General features: G+C 41.3%; 3 protein-coding genes across 10 annotated transcripts; 1 reads left to right on the top strand and 2 right to left on the bottom strand.

Annotated features, from left to right (window-relative positions):
* Positions 1 to 195: 195 nt before the first annotated feature.
* LOC124481176 (deleted in malignant brain tumors 1 protein-like) lies at positions 196 to 6,738 on the bottom strand. The gene is made up of 15 exons (XM_047041026.1): positions 6,690 to 6,738; positions 6,124 to 6,168; positions 5,642 to 5,950; positions 5,499 to 5,522; positions 5,081 to 5,386; positions 4,886 to 4,903; positions 4,393 to 4,719; positions 4,186 to 4,197; positions 3,766 to 4,080; positions 3,341 to 3,664; positions 2,780 to 3,097; positions 2,160 to 2,483; positions 1,604 to 1,921; positions 1,043 to 1,360; positions 196 to 765 (listed from the first exon to the last, which is right to left on the bottom strand). Exons 1-15 carry the CDS (start codon positions 6,736 to 6,738, stop codon positions 437 to 439), a joined length of 3,336 nt encoding a protein of 1,111 aa, XP_046896982.1. The 3' UTR covers positions 196 to 436.
* A 760-nt stretch (positions 6,739 to 7,498) lies between these two features.
* On the top strand, positions 7,499 to 11,332 carry ugt5e1 (UDP glucuronosyltransferase 5 family, polypeptide E1). The gene is made up of 2 exons (XM_047041078.1): positions 7,499 to 8,219; positions 8,941 to 11,332. The coding sequence occupies exon 2, from the start codon at positions 8,948 to 8,950 to the stop codon at positions 10,571 to 10,573; it is 1,626 nt and encodes a 541-aa protein (XP_046897034.1). The 5' UTR covers positions 7,499 to 8,219; positions 8,941 to 8,947; the 3' UTR covers positions 10,574 to 11,332.
* On the bottom strand, positions 10,856 to 17,368 carry dedd (death effector domain containing). Of its 8 annotated transcripts, none has more exons than XM_047041121.1 (8): positions 17,264 to 17,368; positions 16,688 to 16,808; positions 16,331 to 16,370; positions 15,841 to 15,929; positions 14,481 to 15,162; positions 14,135 to 14,239; positions 13,901 to 14,038; positions 10,856 to 13,686 (listed from the first exon to the last, which is right to left on the bottom strand). In XM_047041121.1, exons 5-8 carry the CDS (start codon positions 15,058 to 15,060, stop codon positions 13,283 to 13,285), a joined length of 1,227 nt encoding a protein of 408 aa, XP_046897077.1. In that variant the 5' UTR covers positions 15,061 to 15,162; positions 15,841 to 15,929; positions 16,331 to 16,370; positions 16,688 to 16,808; positions 17,264 to 17,368; the 3' UTR covers positions 10,856 to 13,282. The 8 variants fall into 8 exon arrangements, with proteins under 8 accessions (XP_046897077.1, XP_046897083.1, XP_046897079.1 ...); XM_047041127.1 differs by having other exon boundaries at positions 16,688 to 16,747; positions 17,264 to 17,350; XM_047041123.1 differs by lacking the exon at positions 15,841 to 15,929.
* Between the last annotated feature and the right edge of the window lie 22 nt (positions 17,369 to 17,390).

Here is a 17,390-nt window from a genome sequence, read left to right as displayed (position 1 = left end):
TTTACTCTCTAGCAAGTTGTCTTTTTAACTACATTCATTATAAATATTGGTAGCCATGCAGCCTGCTACATCCCAATTAATAATATATTGCTCATGCTACAGGAGTGGGGTAAGGGAACCGGGTACATTTTTATGAGATTCTGAGTCAGATGAAAAAGGGGGCTTGCTATTTAAGATTTATTCAAAGACGAGGCATTCAAATTCATATACTTGTACTGAAACAGAGACTATTGCCTTCTGCCTATATTAGTTAGGAAAAGGGTGACTACAGGAGGTGTGGTAATGCAATCAAAAAACACCTATATGGTCAGGATATAGATCTTAACAGGATGTTATTGTCAGGAAAGTACATGCTTTCTCAAATGAATTGCCTTTTTCAGTAGTGTGACTCATCATTGTAAAAGTAACTGATCTAAAGGATTTTAAAATACTATTCTTAAACACTGCATGTGACTCCAGCATCTTCATGGTGGCCACAGTTATGGTTCCCCAGCCCATTGTGGGCACACTGCAGCAAAGAGTCTTCAGAACCAGAGCAGGCCAGGTCATCCAGGGTGATGGAGCCAGTCCCCTGTCCAAACTGGGCCATTCCAGAGACCTCCAGAGCTTCTCCACAGCCCAGCTCTCTGCAGACCACCTGGGCATCCTGCAGATCCCAGCCATCATCACACACTGAACCCCACTGGCCTGAGTACAACACCTCCACTCTCCCAGAGCAGTTGTTGGGGCCATTGACCAGGCGCACTCTTGTTCCAAAGGAACCATCTATATTGAAACCCCCAGAAAATGAAAACAATTAACCCATGTGTGATCTTTTGAGTCATTATTTTGATACTCACCAAATATGTGTACAATTATTGTATTTTTGAAACAATTCAGCCATAACAGTTTCTGTAAACTAACACCTAATTTGGGGTTGGAAAACAGCATTTTTACAATATACCGAAATAATGTATCAATTAACGCTGTGCTGCTTCCACCAGGCTATTTAGTAATTTAAAACCTTTCCACCAGTCAAATTCATCTTCCTGAGTCCACTGACCTGTACAGATGACCCCTGCATCCTCATCGTGGCCACAGTTATGCACCCCTTGTCCACTTCCACTATGTTCCTGAAATGATCCCTCTGTGCCATCATAAAGCATGTCAGTTAGAAAGACAGGTCCAGAACCCTGACCAAACCAGGCTTGGTGTGGGGCTTCCAGAGCTTCTCCACAGCCCAGCCTTCTGCACACTGCCGTGGCACCCAGTAGATCCCAGCCATCATCACATACTGAACCCCACTGGCCTGAGTACAACACCTCCACTCTCCCAGAGCAGTTGGTGGAGCCGTTGACCAGGCGTACTCTGGGTAAACTGTCTGTTGTAACAAACGGGAAATAGGATGATGCAGCAGACGTTAAATAAAAAATTTGGGTCATACAATCTGAAGAAAAGATGTACTGTAGTCTTCCTCATACAGTAGGTGTTTGTATGAACTGGGATGAAATCTAGACGGAATAATGCATCGTCAACCTAAATATCTATGCTATAGTATCTGTATTATTAGCACAAGGTTTAATGACAAATTAACTGCATGAGATTAAACATGAACCTCACTTACCAGTGCATGTGATGCCAGCATCTTCATGGTGGCCACAGTTATGGTTCCCCAGGCCGTTGTGGGGACACTGCAGCAAAGAGTCTTCAGAACCAGAGCAGGCCAGGTCATCCAGGGTGATGGAGCCAGTCCCCTGTCCAAACTGGGCCATTCCAGAGACCTCCAGAGCTTCTCCACAGCCCAGCTCTCTGCACACCACCTGGGCATCCCACAGATCCCAGCCATCATCACATACTGAACCCCACTGGCCTGAGTACAACACCTCCACTCTCCCAGAGCAGTTGTTGGTGCCATTGACCAGGCGCACTCTGGGTAAACTGTCTGTTGTAACAAACGGAAGATAGGATGATGCAGAAGATGTTAAATACAAAATGTGGGTCATACAATCTGAAGAAAAGATTTACAGTAGTCTTCCTGATACAGTAGGTGTTTGTATGAACTGGAATGAAATATAGACATAAAAATGCATTTTCAACCTAAATATGTATAGTGTCTTTATCATTAGCAAAAGGTTCAATGACACATTTACTGCACAAGATTAAACATGAACCTCACTTACCAGTGCATGTGATGCCAGCATCTTCATGGTGGCCACAGTTATGGTTCCCCAGGCCGTTGTGGGGACACTGCAGCAAAGAGTCTTCAGAACCAGAGCAGGCCAGGTCATCCAGGGTGATGGAGCCAGTCCCCTGTCCAAACTGGGCCATTCCAGAGACCTCCAGAGCTTCTCCACAACCCAGCTCTCTGCACACCACCTGGGCATCCTGCAGATCCCAGCCATCATCACACACTGAACCCCACTGGCCTGAGTACAACACCTCCACTCTCCCAGAGCAGTTGTTGGGGCCGTTGACCAGGCGCACTCTGGTGCCAAGGGAACCATCTATATTGAAACACAGAGAAAAAGAGCCAAAACAATTAACATAGGTGTAATCTTTTGTGTCATTTTTTGACACTCACCTAATATTTTTACAATTATTGTCTTTTCAACCCTTGTGTAACATTCGGGTCAATGTGACCCTTTAGTCAGTGTGACCAACCGTCGTGTTGCGACAACTTTACCTGATACAAAAATGAAGTGAAAGATTTTCTTTTAACCATTGATCTGTCTCAGACCTCCCACAGCGCAAAAGTTAAAAGAAAATGCTTCATTTTATTTTTATTCCTGAGTCCACTGACCTGTACAGATGACCCCTGCATCCTCATCGTGGCCACAGTTATGCACCCCTTGTCCACTTCCACTATGTTCCTGAAATGATCCCTCTGTGCCATCATAAAGCATGTCAGTTAGAAAGACAGGTCCAGAACCCTGACCAAACCAGGCTTGGTGTGGGGCTTCCAGAGCTTCTCCACAGCCCAGCCTTCTGCACACTGCCGTGGCACCCAGTAGATCCCAGCCATCATCACATACTGAACCCCACTGGCCTGAGTACAACACCTCCACTCTCCCAGAGCAGTTGGTGGAGCCGTTGACCAGGCGTACTCTGGGTAAACTGTCTGTTGTAACAAACGGGAAATAGGATGATGCAGCAGACGTTAAATAAAACATTTGGGTCATACAATCTGAAGAAAAGATGTACTGTAGTCTTCCTCATACAGTAGGTGTTTGTATGAACTGGGATGAAATCTAGACGGAATAATGCATCGTCAACCTAAATATCTATGCTATAGTATCTGTATTATTAGCACAAGGTTTAATGACAAATTAACTGCATGAGATTAAACATGAACCTCACTTACCAGTGCATGTGATGCCAGCATCTTCATGGTGGCCACAGTTATGGTTCCCCAGGCCGTTGTGGGGACACTGCAGCAAAGAGTCTTCAGAACCAGAGCAGGCCAGGTCATCCAGGGTGATGGAGCCAGTCCCCTGTCCAAACTGGGCCATTCCAGAGACTTCCAGAGCTTCTCCACAGCCCAGCTCTCTGCACACCACCTGGGCATCCTGCAGATCCCAGCCATCATCACACACTGAACCCCACTGGCCTGAGTACAACACCTCCACTCTCCCAGAGCAGTTGTTGGGGCCATTGACCAGGCGCACTCTGGTGCCAAAGGAAACATCTAAATTTATACGACACAAAATAAAGATAATCTGTTTAATTGTCTATTTTAAATACATTTGCTTGTCTATCAGTCACCCTCATCTTTATAAGTCCACTTACCTGTACATATGACCCCTGCATCCTCACTATGGCCACAGTTATGCACTCCTGGTTCACTTCCACTGCAGTCCTGGAGTGATCCCTCAGTACCAATGCAAAGCATGTCATCGAGAATGATACGTCCAGAACCTTGACCAAACCTGGCTTGGCCAAGGGCTTCTAGGGCTTCTCCACAGCCCAGCTCTCTGCACACCACTTGGGCATCCCGCAGATCCCAGCCATCATCACAAACTGAACCCCACTGGCCTGAGAACAACACCTCCACTCTCCCAGAGCAGTTGTTGGGGCCATCGGACAAACGGATGGAAGATCCAGCTTTTTTAGAGGAAGACATCTTGTTTATATGTTGTCAATGCTTACACGCCACTTGTTAGTGCTTTGGCTGAACATAAAATAATCAATGCTAATTAATATACTTACATATGTGTGAAACTGGTAATTGTAGAAATGTAAAAGCAAAGGGGAACAATTTGATTAATCAAATAGATTAAAGCTGCATGTCATGAAAATATTTATTTAGCCTTTTGTAAATGTAAGTGCTTGAGTGTTATTAAACTATTACTTATAGATGCCAACGTTTTTATCAAAGAATGTTCCCAAAACTAAGCAACATGGTGACAATCTTACCTGAACAAACAACACTTGCATCTTCATGGTGCATGCAGTTGTGCTGACCTACAGGTTCGGACTGGCAGTCAAAGATGGAATCCTCTCCACCAACACAACCCATGTTGTCTAGCAGAATGGGAATACCAATTCCCATTCCAAACCATGCCTGTTTAGGGGCTTCCCTTGCAAACCCACAGTTTAGCTGTCTGCAGACCACATCTGCATCCCTCAAATCCCAGTCGTCATCACACACTGTACCCCATTGGCCTGCATGATACACTTCGACCCTTCCTGAACAATGATCAGGACCCGCCATCAGTCGGATCAACTGGCCATCTGACATCACTAGAAAGAAAAGGATTTAATTTATTTGTAAAAAAATATATAGATTAGTGCTACAGGATCCAGAACAGTGAACACAAACATACTGTAGCTTTCATATAGCATAGCATGACCAACTCATTAGTGAAGTGCTTGATTCAATGAAATAAGATTTACAACATGAGCTCACTGTTTCTGCCTGGGGGTCCTTTGAATATCCATATGGTCATGAAAACAGAAGAAAGAGGCATTATTTCAAAAAGGAAATTTTTCTATCAGACATTTGGAGTTCAATGTATCACAGATTTTCCTAAGAAATACAGATGAAGTTGATTCTTAATAGGTGTTGTATTTGCTATTTGTTAGTATTTGTTGGCTGACATACCCATGCATGATACGCTGGCAGCTTCACCATGGTCACAGTCAGCTATTCCAATTTCTTGTGATCTGCATTCAAGTAGAGACCTTTCACTTCCTATGCACACCACCTCCAGGATTGGACCAGTCCCCATGCCAGAGAAAGCTTCAGGATGAGCCCCCAGAGCAGTTCCACAACTCAGCTCTCGGCATACTACTTTGGCATCAAGTAAACCCCAGTTACGGCCACACACTGTGGCCCAACTCCCGTCTTGATGTACCTCCACCCTCCCGGAGCAGAGATCAGGTCCGTCCACCAGGCGCACTCTCTCAGCTTTTTGAGTAATTTATATTGAAACAAGAATACAGTGTTGATCAAAACAATAGCATTCCCTGTGTTGAACAGTTTATCCAATGTTGATTAGAATATGTATTTTATAACTCACAATGAACATTTTGGAGTGATGGACCTAAAAAAAAAAATACAAAGAAGAGAGGGAGACAGAGTTTACGTCAGCTCCAGGAAACACGATTGGTTTTTAACCAATTGGAGCTCAGGAGCACATCAATGTATGTATTATATACATACCCACACATTTGACCCCGGCATCCTCAAAGTGTACACAGTTGTGTGACCCCAATCTTCGAGAGTTGCACCCAAACAGAGACTCCTCTGTCCCAGTACAGCTAACATCATCTAACCAGATCTCCCCGCTTCCTTGTCCAAAGTGAGCCTCCCCCAGGGCCACTAGAGCTTCTCCACATCCCAGCTCTCTGCACACCACCTTTGCATCCATCCAATCCCAATCATCATCACACACTGTACCCCACTGGCCTGAATACAACACTTCCACTCTTCCAGAGCAGTTGTTGGGACCATCCACTAGACGTACATCGACTGTAGACAATAAAAGGTATTTTAATCTAAAACGTATTTTCTTATTATTCAAATGTGTTTGCACAGTAGGGGTAGCTAAATATTTCTAATGTTATTTCTATTTTTTTAACATTTCTTTAAAAGAAATAAACACATTTTCAACAACCAAATGAAATGTTTATCATTTTACTTACATCCATTTTGGGGGCCGTTAGGAATTCCCTCACTGTAGCAAATAACTTTATGAAAAAGAACAGGACTTACATTGTTAGGATAATTTTAAGTAATGCACAGTCGTCGGATTCAAAGAAAGCACAATAGTTTAATGCTTGCCGGCAAGGAGACAAATCTGATCGCAATACAAAATTGTCTGGTTCACAAGTTTTCATGTAAGACCATTTAAACATATCGGTGAGAAGTCCCCTCCCCTGAATATCAGCTGTCAATGGGATCAATCCCAGAGGTAGAGTGCACGTGCACGTGGAAACTTAAAGAGTTCTCTGACCCTAGACTTGATCATATCTTTCACTCAACACAGATAAGGTTAAACACATTTATTGCACCTCTAGTATGATAATGGTTAGCCTAGGTCAGTTTGTTTATGTAAGCCTAGTGTCATCTATAGTGCATGTGGAGAAGGTTCTCTACTGTCAAGGAATGCAGACATACAAGCAACAACATCTTTGAGATATAAATGTGTGCTATGTATAGTATCCATCAAAACAACATTTGGTATATATTCTTTACATATTTTGCTTACCTGTAATCAGAAGTGTGAAAAAACACTTTTCTTTTGGTCTAAGTGCCATTGCCAAAGTTGTGAAAATAATGAACACATAATTGTGTAGATGTCCTTTTATACTCAGATTTTGTTTATTTTCTCATGTTACCACATTCTCTCACAAGAAGAAAAGATATCTGAGAAAAGGACACCTATTGTGTAAACTCCAAAGAAGATTACTCATAGATGGGGAACCACATAATATACTTTGGACATAGATATGCGTGCACTAGATAAAAAGCACAATGGAGAACAGTTAGACAAAAGGCTTTATATACTGGAATCAAATTGCATAAGCAGGCACATGAGGCAACGTGAGCTGTTTAGATAACACAAACAAGACATTTACAATAGTTCAACTTTTTTCTAGAACTATTATATTTTTCAAGATAACTAAATGAACACTCAGTTCCCTTTTCAAATCCATGAGAAAAAAAAATCTTAATTCCCTGATGGCCATTCAATAGGACGGCCATTGAGTGATTTGTGTCTAGTCCATAATGTGATAATGCATGATTTGATCTAAATATAGTTCCTCAAGTTATCTGAGTCGGAATTCAATTTCTGTGGTTGTGGAATTAAACCAACAAGAAAGTCAAATTGTGCAAAAGCAAACTTACAGGAAAATGTTGATTCACCAAGATGCCATTTGGGATTTACTCAGGGGAGTAGGTAACATGGGTGGGGCATAGGAAATCAAAATTACATTTAATGGCCGCAGCCAAAAGTCTGTCCCACCCACATTTGAAAACAAACCTATGCCTCTGGACTTACTGTAAATGACAACAAAATACACGTTAAAGTAAATGTGCTGAGAACAAATGACACATGTAAAGAGCATGATAGCGGTATTCCTGGCTTTTGTACAGTACAATGCCAGTGTCATGTATTGTCAATAATTTCACAGATGGGAGAATATTCTGGGCAAGAGCTGGATTTCACCTTAGCTTTTGTGTACAAAATCTGATTGCATCTGATGGTTATAATCAAATTACGTTTTATTAATACTATAAAATAAAAATAAATGTTACGTGAATGTGCTGGTAGCAGGATGAATCTCTATTAATCAGCACAATTACATAAATTATTTTTGTGCACCGCAACTAATCTCCTATGAATAATCTGTATTTGTGAGCAGGCATTGTTTTTCTAGAACACATGCTTCAGATCAGATCAAGCACCTCCCACTGTCGAAACATGAAAAACATGCCTTGGTCAAAGGTTGAGCTAACTTCCCCTGCATTGCGCCCGAAAACAGCATACTTCAAGTATAAGCTTTGAAAGCTTTTGTTGCAGAAGAATATGTATATGACATGGAAGGAATAAATGGAAGCCTTTGAAACAACAATATTTGCCTTGGATTTCCTATGTGGACATTAATACTTGTACTCACCAGTTCCTGCAAAAAAAAAGAAAAACTTTAGAGCTCTCTTCCGAGCCATTTGAATATGCTTGAACCAAACCTGCAGTGAAGAAAACAAGACAGTTTTTCAGTTTTTATCAGTCCAGGTAAATGGTGCCTTTGTTTACTTATTTCTTTTAACTATTCTTGGTGACCAAAAATCCCCTCAAGAATGGTAAATTAGGGAAAATGCTATTTCCAGGGGTTTTAATAGGGATTAGTGACCAGAATTACATTAAGGGTTGGGGTAAGGAGCTAAGATTTGATTTAGGATCCGACTTTGGGTTCAGAATAGGTTTAGGTTACCTCAGGTTAGGTTTGAGGGAAAACATTCAAGATGTTGAATGGGACTAAATTGATTTTTTAGGGCATTTCTGCTGTGACATGAAATGTAAAGGAGAGAGAGATGGGAGGGTCCTGCTGTAAGGCCTTGGCCTGTTTGGTATGTGCACTTGACCAATGAGCCACCCGCCCCATGTTTGTCCATGATTACATTGACAGCCTACTCTGTGTGCAGCTGCAGAGCTCAGTGGTTTGTCTAAGAGGCTTTCGAGCACCAGCAACATTTTAGAGACTTGAGTGTGTGTGTGAGTGTGAGTGTGTGTGTGTGTGTGTGTGTGTGTGTGTGTGTGTGTGTGTGTGTGTGTGTGTGTGTGTGTGTGTGTGTGTGTGTGTGTGGTTGAGTGGGTGGGTGTGATTGTGAGTATACATTTGTGTGAGAATGTATGCATGCAAGGGAATACAGTGTACATATTAACATATCAATTTAACTTCTGTATTTACTTACTTATTTACTTATATCTCATCTGCTTCCATTTTCATTTCAAGAGACATCATGCAACTCTCTCGGGTAGAAACCTGCTTCCACACACAACCAGCTCTTCTTCTTCTGGTTGGGCTTCTGTGGGGCTTCCCGACACAGAGTCATGCTGGCAAGATCCTAGTTTACCCAGTGGATGGAAGCCACTGGCTCAACATGAACATTCTCTTGAAGGATCTCCATCAGAGGGGCCACAGAATAACAGTGGTCCGCTCATCCACAAGCTGGTATGTCCATGAGCAAGCTCCTCACTACACCTCTGTTACTGTGACAGTCTCGGAGGCTAGTAACCTGGAGGACCCAGATTACATGGCCTCGTTCCTGAGGAGAAACCTGGAGATTTGGACAAGAGAACGCTCAGTGTTTTCCTTCATTGCTCTCCAAAAAGAGGCAATTCAATTATTAAAGGATGCCCATCGTGCCAGTGCTGAAATGGCCCATTTGGTTATACAGAACAAAGCTTTGGTATCTAAACTAAAGGAAACAAACTTTGATTTGATGTTGACTGATCCTGGATTTGCAGGAGGAGTTATAGTAGGAAAGTACTTAGAGCTACCAATAGTGTTCAATGTTCGCTGGATCACCAATGCAGATGGACACTTTGCGATTGCACCCTCACCACTGTCTTATGTTCCAACTATTGGATCCCTGGTTTCAGATAAGATGAGCTTTGTCAATAGACTGAAAAATATGTTGCATTATGGCATTGGATTGTACATTGATTACATTGTAACAAGACCCCTCTACCAGGGAGTGTGTGATAACTTCATAGGCCTAAACTCCAATATTTACTCTCTTATTCAGGGGGCTGATCTCTGGCTAATGCGTGTGGACTTTGTGTTTGAGTTTCCACGCCCAACAATGCCCAATGTGGTTTACATAGGTGGGTTCCAGTGTAAGCCCTCTAAACCTTTGCCAGCAGATATAGAGGCATTCGTGCAGAGTTCTGGGGAATATGGAGTAGTGGTAATGTCTTTGGGGACTTTGCTAGGGAGCCTCCTTCCTGAAATCTCAGAGATAATCGCAGCGGCTTTTGCTCGCCTGCCTCAGAAGGTAATCTGGAGACACCTGGGAGAGAGGCCATCTAAGCTAGGTAACAACACCATGTTAGTAGACTGGCTACCTCAGAATGATCTGCTAGGCCATCCTAAAACGAAAGCCTTTGTCACGCACGGTGGCACCAATGGGATTTATGAGGCGATCTACCACGGGGTTCCAATGTTAGGGCTTCCCCTAATTTTTGACCAGTTTGATAACATGGTGCGTCTGAAGTCCAGGGGGGTTGCCAAGGTTCTAGACGTGACAGCATTAGAGGAGGAAACTCTGACACAGTCTCTAAGAGACATCCTCAATGAGAAGATGCCCTACAGGAAAAATATGCTTAGAATGTCAAAGCTACATCATGATCAGCCTATGAAACCAATGGACAGTGCCCTCTTTTGGCTAGAATATGTTATGAGGCACAAGGGGGCATCACATCTACGCACTGAGTCCTATAAGATGCCCTGGTACGCCTTCCACAACGTGGACGTGTTTGCACTCCTCCTCAGTATTATGGCCTGTCTACTGCTGTTGTTTGGCCTGACTTGTAAGATAGTGATTAAAGGTATAATCAGCAAGAAAAAAGTTAAATTGCAGTAACTCCAGTAACTATGTTCAATAACATTTCTGTGAACTATCTATCATATCTGTGAGTGTTTGATTGAAATCAACATAAAAAATGATCTTACATGTTTGAACACTGTACCTATGGAGGACCAAATCTGAAAGAAATAAAGAAATGCATGAAAATTAGTTAATGCATTTAGGATGAACATTAAAAAATAAATATGTATACATATATTTGATATATTTATTTATAATTATGGCATGTTTGGTCAATATATACCTTTATGTGAAATCAAGACAGTATTGTTTCAATACTGATTATAGAACATTTTTATTGATTTTGAACAAATTAATTTTGATTTGTACAAACATTAGATGTGCCAATCAACTATAACCATGTACATCTTCACGTAATACCACAACCTCTTTCTTGGTCAACACAAATAAAATGATTTAAAAGAACATAAGGCGAGAGTATGGGCAAACAATGTGCTGCTGCATTTCTTGCTTTCATGTAATTTCCTAATTGGTGGGTCTAACTGCTTGCTACAGGAGAACAGTTGAAATTAGTATTGCTCCTTCCCATCTGCTGTATTTAATTGACAAAAGGTATCCATCAACAGTTACAATAGTTTACTAGATAATGGCATTTAAAAGTTAGACTTTTTGACAGCCTATTGAGTTATCTACAGGTTACAGAAGTTGCATTTCTTTTTTATGTATCTGGGGGTTATCATGACTTACATGCAATCTACTGACAGACGCTTAAAACATAACCTATATAATAGATACCAGTTGCAACTTTGCATTCTATTCCATTGGGAAATAGAGAATGGTCTTAAAACCATAGTAACAGTGGACTTTTGAGACATGCTTCTTGCATGTGGCTCAATTGTTTTTCTATGGTGATGTTCCTATTGAGAAAGAAGTTTCACTTTCTAAAAACCTATACTAAAATTAGAGACAGTACATCAAAAAAATATCCAACTCTTTTGACATTTTCTAAACCTGTTTTTCCAATCAATGATAGTTGGACTACTGACTGAGTTTAACTAATTTTGGGGGAATTCTGTCAAAATAATGTAGTTAATTGCTGGATCGTATACCTGCTTCAGGTGTGAATGGCCTACAATGATATAGAATAGTTGTCAAATAGGGGTCAAAATGTGTACATTAAATTAATTAAACCACAAAACTTACAATTCATTTGACTTGACAATCATCTGATGTATTCTGCCCATTGATACTACCATATGTGAGAGAAATCTATTGTCGGTTGGTAGTAGACAAACAGGAAAATATACCTTGTTAAATAGACATGGACAACTGCAATCTAGGAGACAAGAGTATGTTTTCTTGCAATGTTAACAATGTTCCCTGACATTCAGTGATCACATCCACATAATCCTCTTCCCACACTGGACTACAAGAAGCTATGAGTCCTACTGAAAAAGATTGCTAATCCAACCATTTCACTTACAGAAACACAACCCGATATATGAATGAAGTAAACACAGTCAAAATAGCATTGATGCTCATCTCATTTTGCAAGTACTGGTGGCTCTTTAACTCAGGTAACATTGTCACATATACCACTGGAATACTGTTGCTACCTGTGGTATAAGATCTGATTTATTTTTTCAAGTTATGATTCATTTCTATGCAGCACATCAAAATGAATAGTAAAAAAACAGAACAAATATTGTTGATACTTCATTACTCAAACCTTGGTCCAATTGACTCTGGTCTTGCACACTAGCAAGGGCAACAACATGCCGAGTAAAATAACAGAACACACCTACATTTGTGATACTGTCCTTTTTATCCAGATATTGTGTTGACTTTAGATATTTTTTAACTTTGTCAAGCAAATAGGAGTCAGAAAGCTGATGTTGCAGGTACCCAAAGTGAGAGTGTGTCTACATTGGAAGAATGGAAGAGGGTCAGTTTTGGCATTAGATACAGTGGGTAACACAGATTCACTCCATATGAGGGCAGAGAAAGTCAGATGATAAACTAAACGTCTGGACAACTATTGGGGATATTTAAGAATAAGTGACTTTAAAGTACATTTAAAAAAGTAAATGGTGCAGATGCAAAGCAAAACGGCATTATTATGGTGATGATGGCTGAAAATGTCAGCTCAGGATTATAATAAAACATTTTCAAATCATACATGCACACTTTTGTCTCCACTCTAACAAGGTTTGTCTCAACAGTCAAAGCCTAGTTGAAAAGAATAAAAAAACACTCAATATTTGTTCATTTCAAATGGTGTCTAAATTCAAAAGTAATTGTTTGTTTAGGGGGATTAAAACAAGAACTATTCAATTGTTAGAAATGTGGAGCAATAGTTCAACCTCAGGAGGTGTCAGTTTGAGAATGACTGGGTCAAAGACCTGGGTGATATCAAAAGACAATGTTAATCCTATTCTGAATTCAAATAACAAGTTACAATATTATTATTGTTCCTTCTGAGAAAAAAAAGAAACACTTATCGCCTGTCTGTTCTGTGATGTGGTCCATAATTGATTGACACGAGTGTTGATGACTTTATTATCCATTTTCTCTGTAGACAACGTCTGGTAGGGCCCACTCTTACTTCTCAATTAGCCAAATGTTCACTTGAAACTCTTCCTTGCTCTCTTCACAGCCATTGAAGAGATATCCAAGATTTCACACACCATCAAGTTGCAGTTCTCTTTTCAGAACAAGGAGGGTCTATTTGCTGTTACTGACAAGTTAGGGCACAGTTTCTTTGCTCTCTCCTGCCCCGCTGCCCCCTGTGACCAAGTTACGCAGAAGTTTACGACGACCAGCCTGATAGTCTTCCTCGTCCACATTAACCAGCAGTTTGATGGCCTCGTGTCCCACCGCTTGTTTGAGAGAGTCTGTTATGAAGACCCCTTTCAGAGCCTCCAGCAGAGAGCCGTTTATGTAGTCTCTCCAAAAGGCGTCTAGGTAGGTCAGCTCAGAAAACTTGATGTCACAGATAATGGAGCCCAGGTCTCTGGACTTTAGGATGGTGTTGGCCTGGTTGAAGCGCTCAAATTGCCTCTCCACTGCCTCCTGTTTGTTGGAGAAAACGTTGCCCTGGAGCGCTGATTCATGCTGGCAATACTCAGCACGCACTCGTAGGCGGATATCTGAGAGAGCCAGAGTGGAGAATCATGGTGAGTAAAAAAGGTATGAGATATAAGTAGATGCTTTCTGTCACAGACATCACAATGTCAAACACAAGGGTCACTCACTGAATACCCCACCTGTCAGAAAACAGCCTTTTTTAATTCAAATAAATCATTGGCTTATTAACAGTCTGAAAATGTAAGACTTAGATTAAATGGATTATCCTGGCCTTACCACAAGTTTGCTTCTCCCTACAGTCTCCTGTGGTGTGGGTTCTCTTCCTTTTGCGACTAGGTCCTGGGGGAGCTGGCTTTGTACGAGAAGGGCCAACCTGGGGCCCCGAGGGGGAACAGCAAATCACTGGCTGGGGGCCTAATGAGGAACAAAACAAATATTGCAGGCATGTTACATTTTGATTGTTTAAGAGGATCAACATAAACTTAGTATTATGCAGATTTGCACACCCACCTGCTCTTCTATGTGGTATAGATTCTCTGCTCTCAGCTCCTCCCCTTGGAGACACATAACGTACTGATGTCTCTTCAAGGTACTTATCCACTGGGTCTGGGCATACTAAGAAACACAATATAAAAGAATTGTATTGCGCCATGCAAACAACCTCTAGGAGTTTTTGCTAGGTGTATTTCTAGCTACAATTCAGGAGCAATTTCCAATGGCTTTTTGTTATCAAACTTAGATTTTAGTTTGGTCTGATCTGGTAAACCACTGTATATGTGAGGTTGATCATATAAAGACATACATTCAGTACATAAATACAAAAAAAAGTATTCATGTGTGCGCAACCCTCACTCACCAGTCTGTCTCTTTCTGAGAGTGACATAGGGCAGCAGGTCGTGACGTGTAATGATACGCAGCAGTTGCAGCACATGTCTGAAGTTGGTCTCATCACAACGACCCTGCCGCTCTAGGGCCAATAGGAAGTCTCGCCCACTCCTGATTCCTCCTCGCTCGTATTCGTCAATAACGTCCACAAAGAGGAAGGACAGAACTCTAACGTCGCGATGAGTGAGCTGGGCTCCAACTATATCAAACATACGGTGAAGTGAGTATAGACCATAGGCATTGTCCACAGCCTCCTCAGGCCAGGGCTCAAATCGACCAGATGAGGGCCTCCGGGATGAGGCAGAGTTTGGATTAGAGGATGAGGCATTCCGATTCACTGTCACTCCACTGGAGGTTCCAACAGATGACGACCCAACACCACCCATTAGACCTCTGTGGTGAAGAGAGTGAGCAGTCACAGAACTGCTGTGGGTTGAGTCCAGCGGGTTGGGGTGAATGTGAGGCCTAGCCTGCTGAGCTGAAGAGTTCTGAGGGACAAGCAAGGGAGGGTTGACGTTTGCATTGGGGAGGGGGTGCTGCTGTGAGGTCATCACTTTGTGTCAGGGGTCGACAAATCACACGGTGAGGGCGATGACGGTGTGAAATTCACTTATCACTAGTGTGGTATTGAGGTAGGAACTTCCACAACTTTCCTAAGAAACAGAAAATAATGAATAAACACCGACGTCCACAAATAGAGGTAATAGTTTAGACTTCCTATTGAGTTGACAGCAAAACTAGCAGATGGCTCACCCTCAGCAATATCAGGCATCACATAAAAACAAAGCTATAAAAGTAGCTACCTGAAAATGGTGCAGTAGCTTATTGGCTAATTAGCTTGCTAAGTAGAAGACAGATTTACTGAACCTTGGGCAGACTGCTCACATGACATTTTAGAGAACCTTCCACGACACAACATTTGAGCAGATGTCGGTTTGAACAGAATATGCTTCATATCAGGTCATGGACATCTGTAGCTAGGAGGAGATATGCAAACAACACTGAAGCTTCGAAAAGAATGACAGCTAGGTTTGATTTAATCTACTAGCACAAGCCATCTAATTAGCAAGCTAGGCGAACTATAACATGATAACCTAGCTATTCGAACATTCCTTAGTTTCGCCCGTTATAGTCCTAGCTAGAATGGATTTCACTCATAACAAATCACCATTAGCTAGCTAGCTGATTGCCCGACAACGGTTTGGTCTGGCCACTATGCGTGTTAATGTAACGCTAGCTAAACAGAAAATATATTTCTTGTTGTGGTGGTAGCTAGCTACAAGATAGCTGGCTAACTAGCAACCCAGCAGTTGTAGCCAAACGATGTTTACCTTAACTTGCCAAGGGGGTGTAATTGTTAGCTTGATTCTTTTGTTTCTTGGTTGAAGAGACCTTCTGTTTACATAACCTGTCACGAATTCTTAAAGATAGAAAATACAGAATTTTTGAGTAATTGTGCTGTCTGAACGGACGCTAACAATTAACATGCCCATTTTCGTGATCTCAACTAAAATGAAAGAACATCCGGTCCAGTTTTGAATGAACATCCGGGTTACGATGAAATTTGACAAATCTTGTCGTCGTCAGAATGCAGCAGCGTCATAGCCTTTTTGGTAGCGTTATCTAGCCTCTCGTCAGACGGCACCTCCGCCTATTAATCTATTCTAAACTATCGAATTAAGTATCACTTATCACAAATGATTTTTCTCAGAAGCATACTCGTGCAAATGATCTAGGGGGATTTTCATCAGTGCACAATTATAGATAAACATGTTGACGCTTCCAGTGAGAAAAAAGTTTTGGTTTGGTAGCCACGATTACCTCTTGAATAGTTGAATGTTACTCATCAACTGGCTCTCATCTATATAATCATGGGAGAAAAGTATATGTAATGTATTTTAGAGGCGGTTTTAAGAAAAACGTAGGCTATATTGCATTCACAAACATCTCATCTAACTTTCTTGTATTTAGTTTATTGTGTGGACAATGTTTCAACAATTGATAAAGACTAGCTTGTGCAATTAAATTGATTTATTTTTGTAACACAGCTTTGTTCCACAGCCACTAACACACAGGTCACAGCACATTAGCTATATTTAGTCAGAATATGTGATAGTGAGATAGACATGTATAGTGCCTCACTTTTAGGTTCCTTTCTATCAAAAACATGTCACTCACCTGCTACCGAAAAGTGGATCACATATCCATCTCCATCATATACACCCCAATGTGAGTATCCTATAGGGTATTTAAATTCTATCAAGTCTCCAAATTGAGCAGTGGATTCAATTCCATCAACCTGTGTACACAGAACAACAAACAGTGCATTCCATTCTCCACCCTGGATAAATCCACCATTCCAGTTTGAAAGCAGGTTTCACAAGATCGAGCTAAGTGAAATGAGCAAGGTGCTGGCTTGTTTAAACACAAATGTTACCGACATTTTATAACAACAAAAGGTTGTAAAGTTGAAGCAATCAATATTTCAGACTTTTTGTCTAAATTACAATACCATAATTAAAGCTATGCAAAGTGGTCCCTGTATATTTCGAAACTCTGATATGATTCTACTGAAGCCAATCTTATAGTAATCTTTTTTTAACCATACGGAGGTGTGTGAATGACCTGAGCTCTTTAGTTTAACCTACAGCACATCAGTGATAGGCTATATGTTGGCAAATATGTAAATTAATTAATAATGTGGAAAAAACTGCAGGAAAATAAAGAATGAGTAGCCTGGGTTCTAATGCTCACCTGTTGTTGAAAGTCCATCGCAAGCTGCTATGATCTGTCAAAGCTAAAACAACGTGCTTCCTTATCTGAAGACTCTCCAATAGGGCGTGTTGCTCTACTTATAATTTCTTTGAAGCACTTTCTGACG

The sequence above is a fragment of the Hypomesus transpacificus genome, chromosome 18 (genome assembly GCF_021917145.1).
Source record: "Hypomesus transpacificus isolate Combined female chromosome 18, fHypTra1, whole genome shotgun sequence".
NCBI lineage: Eukaryota > Metazoa > Chordata > Actinopteri > Osmeriformes > Osmeridae > Hypomesus > Hypomesus transpacificus.
The sequence above is the reverse complement of the archived record's forward strand: the minus strand, read 5'-3'. Positions and strand labels throughout refer to the sequence as shown.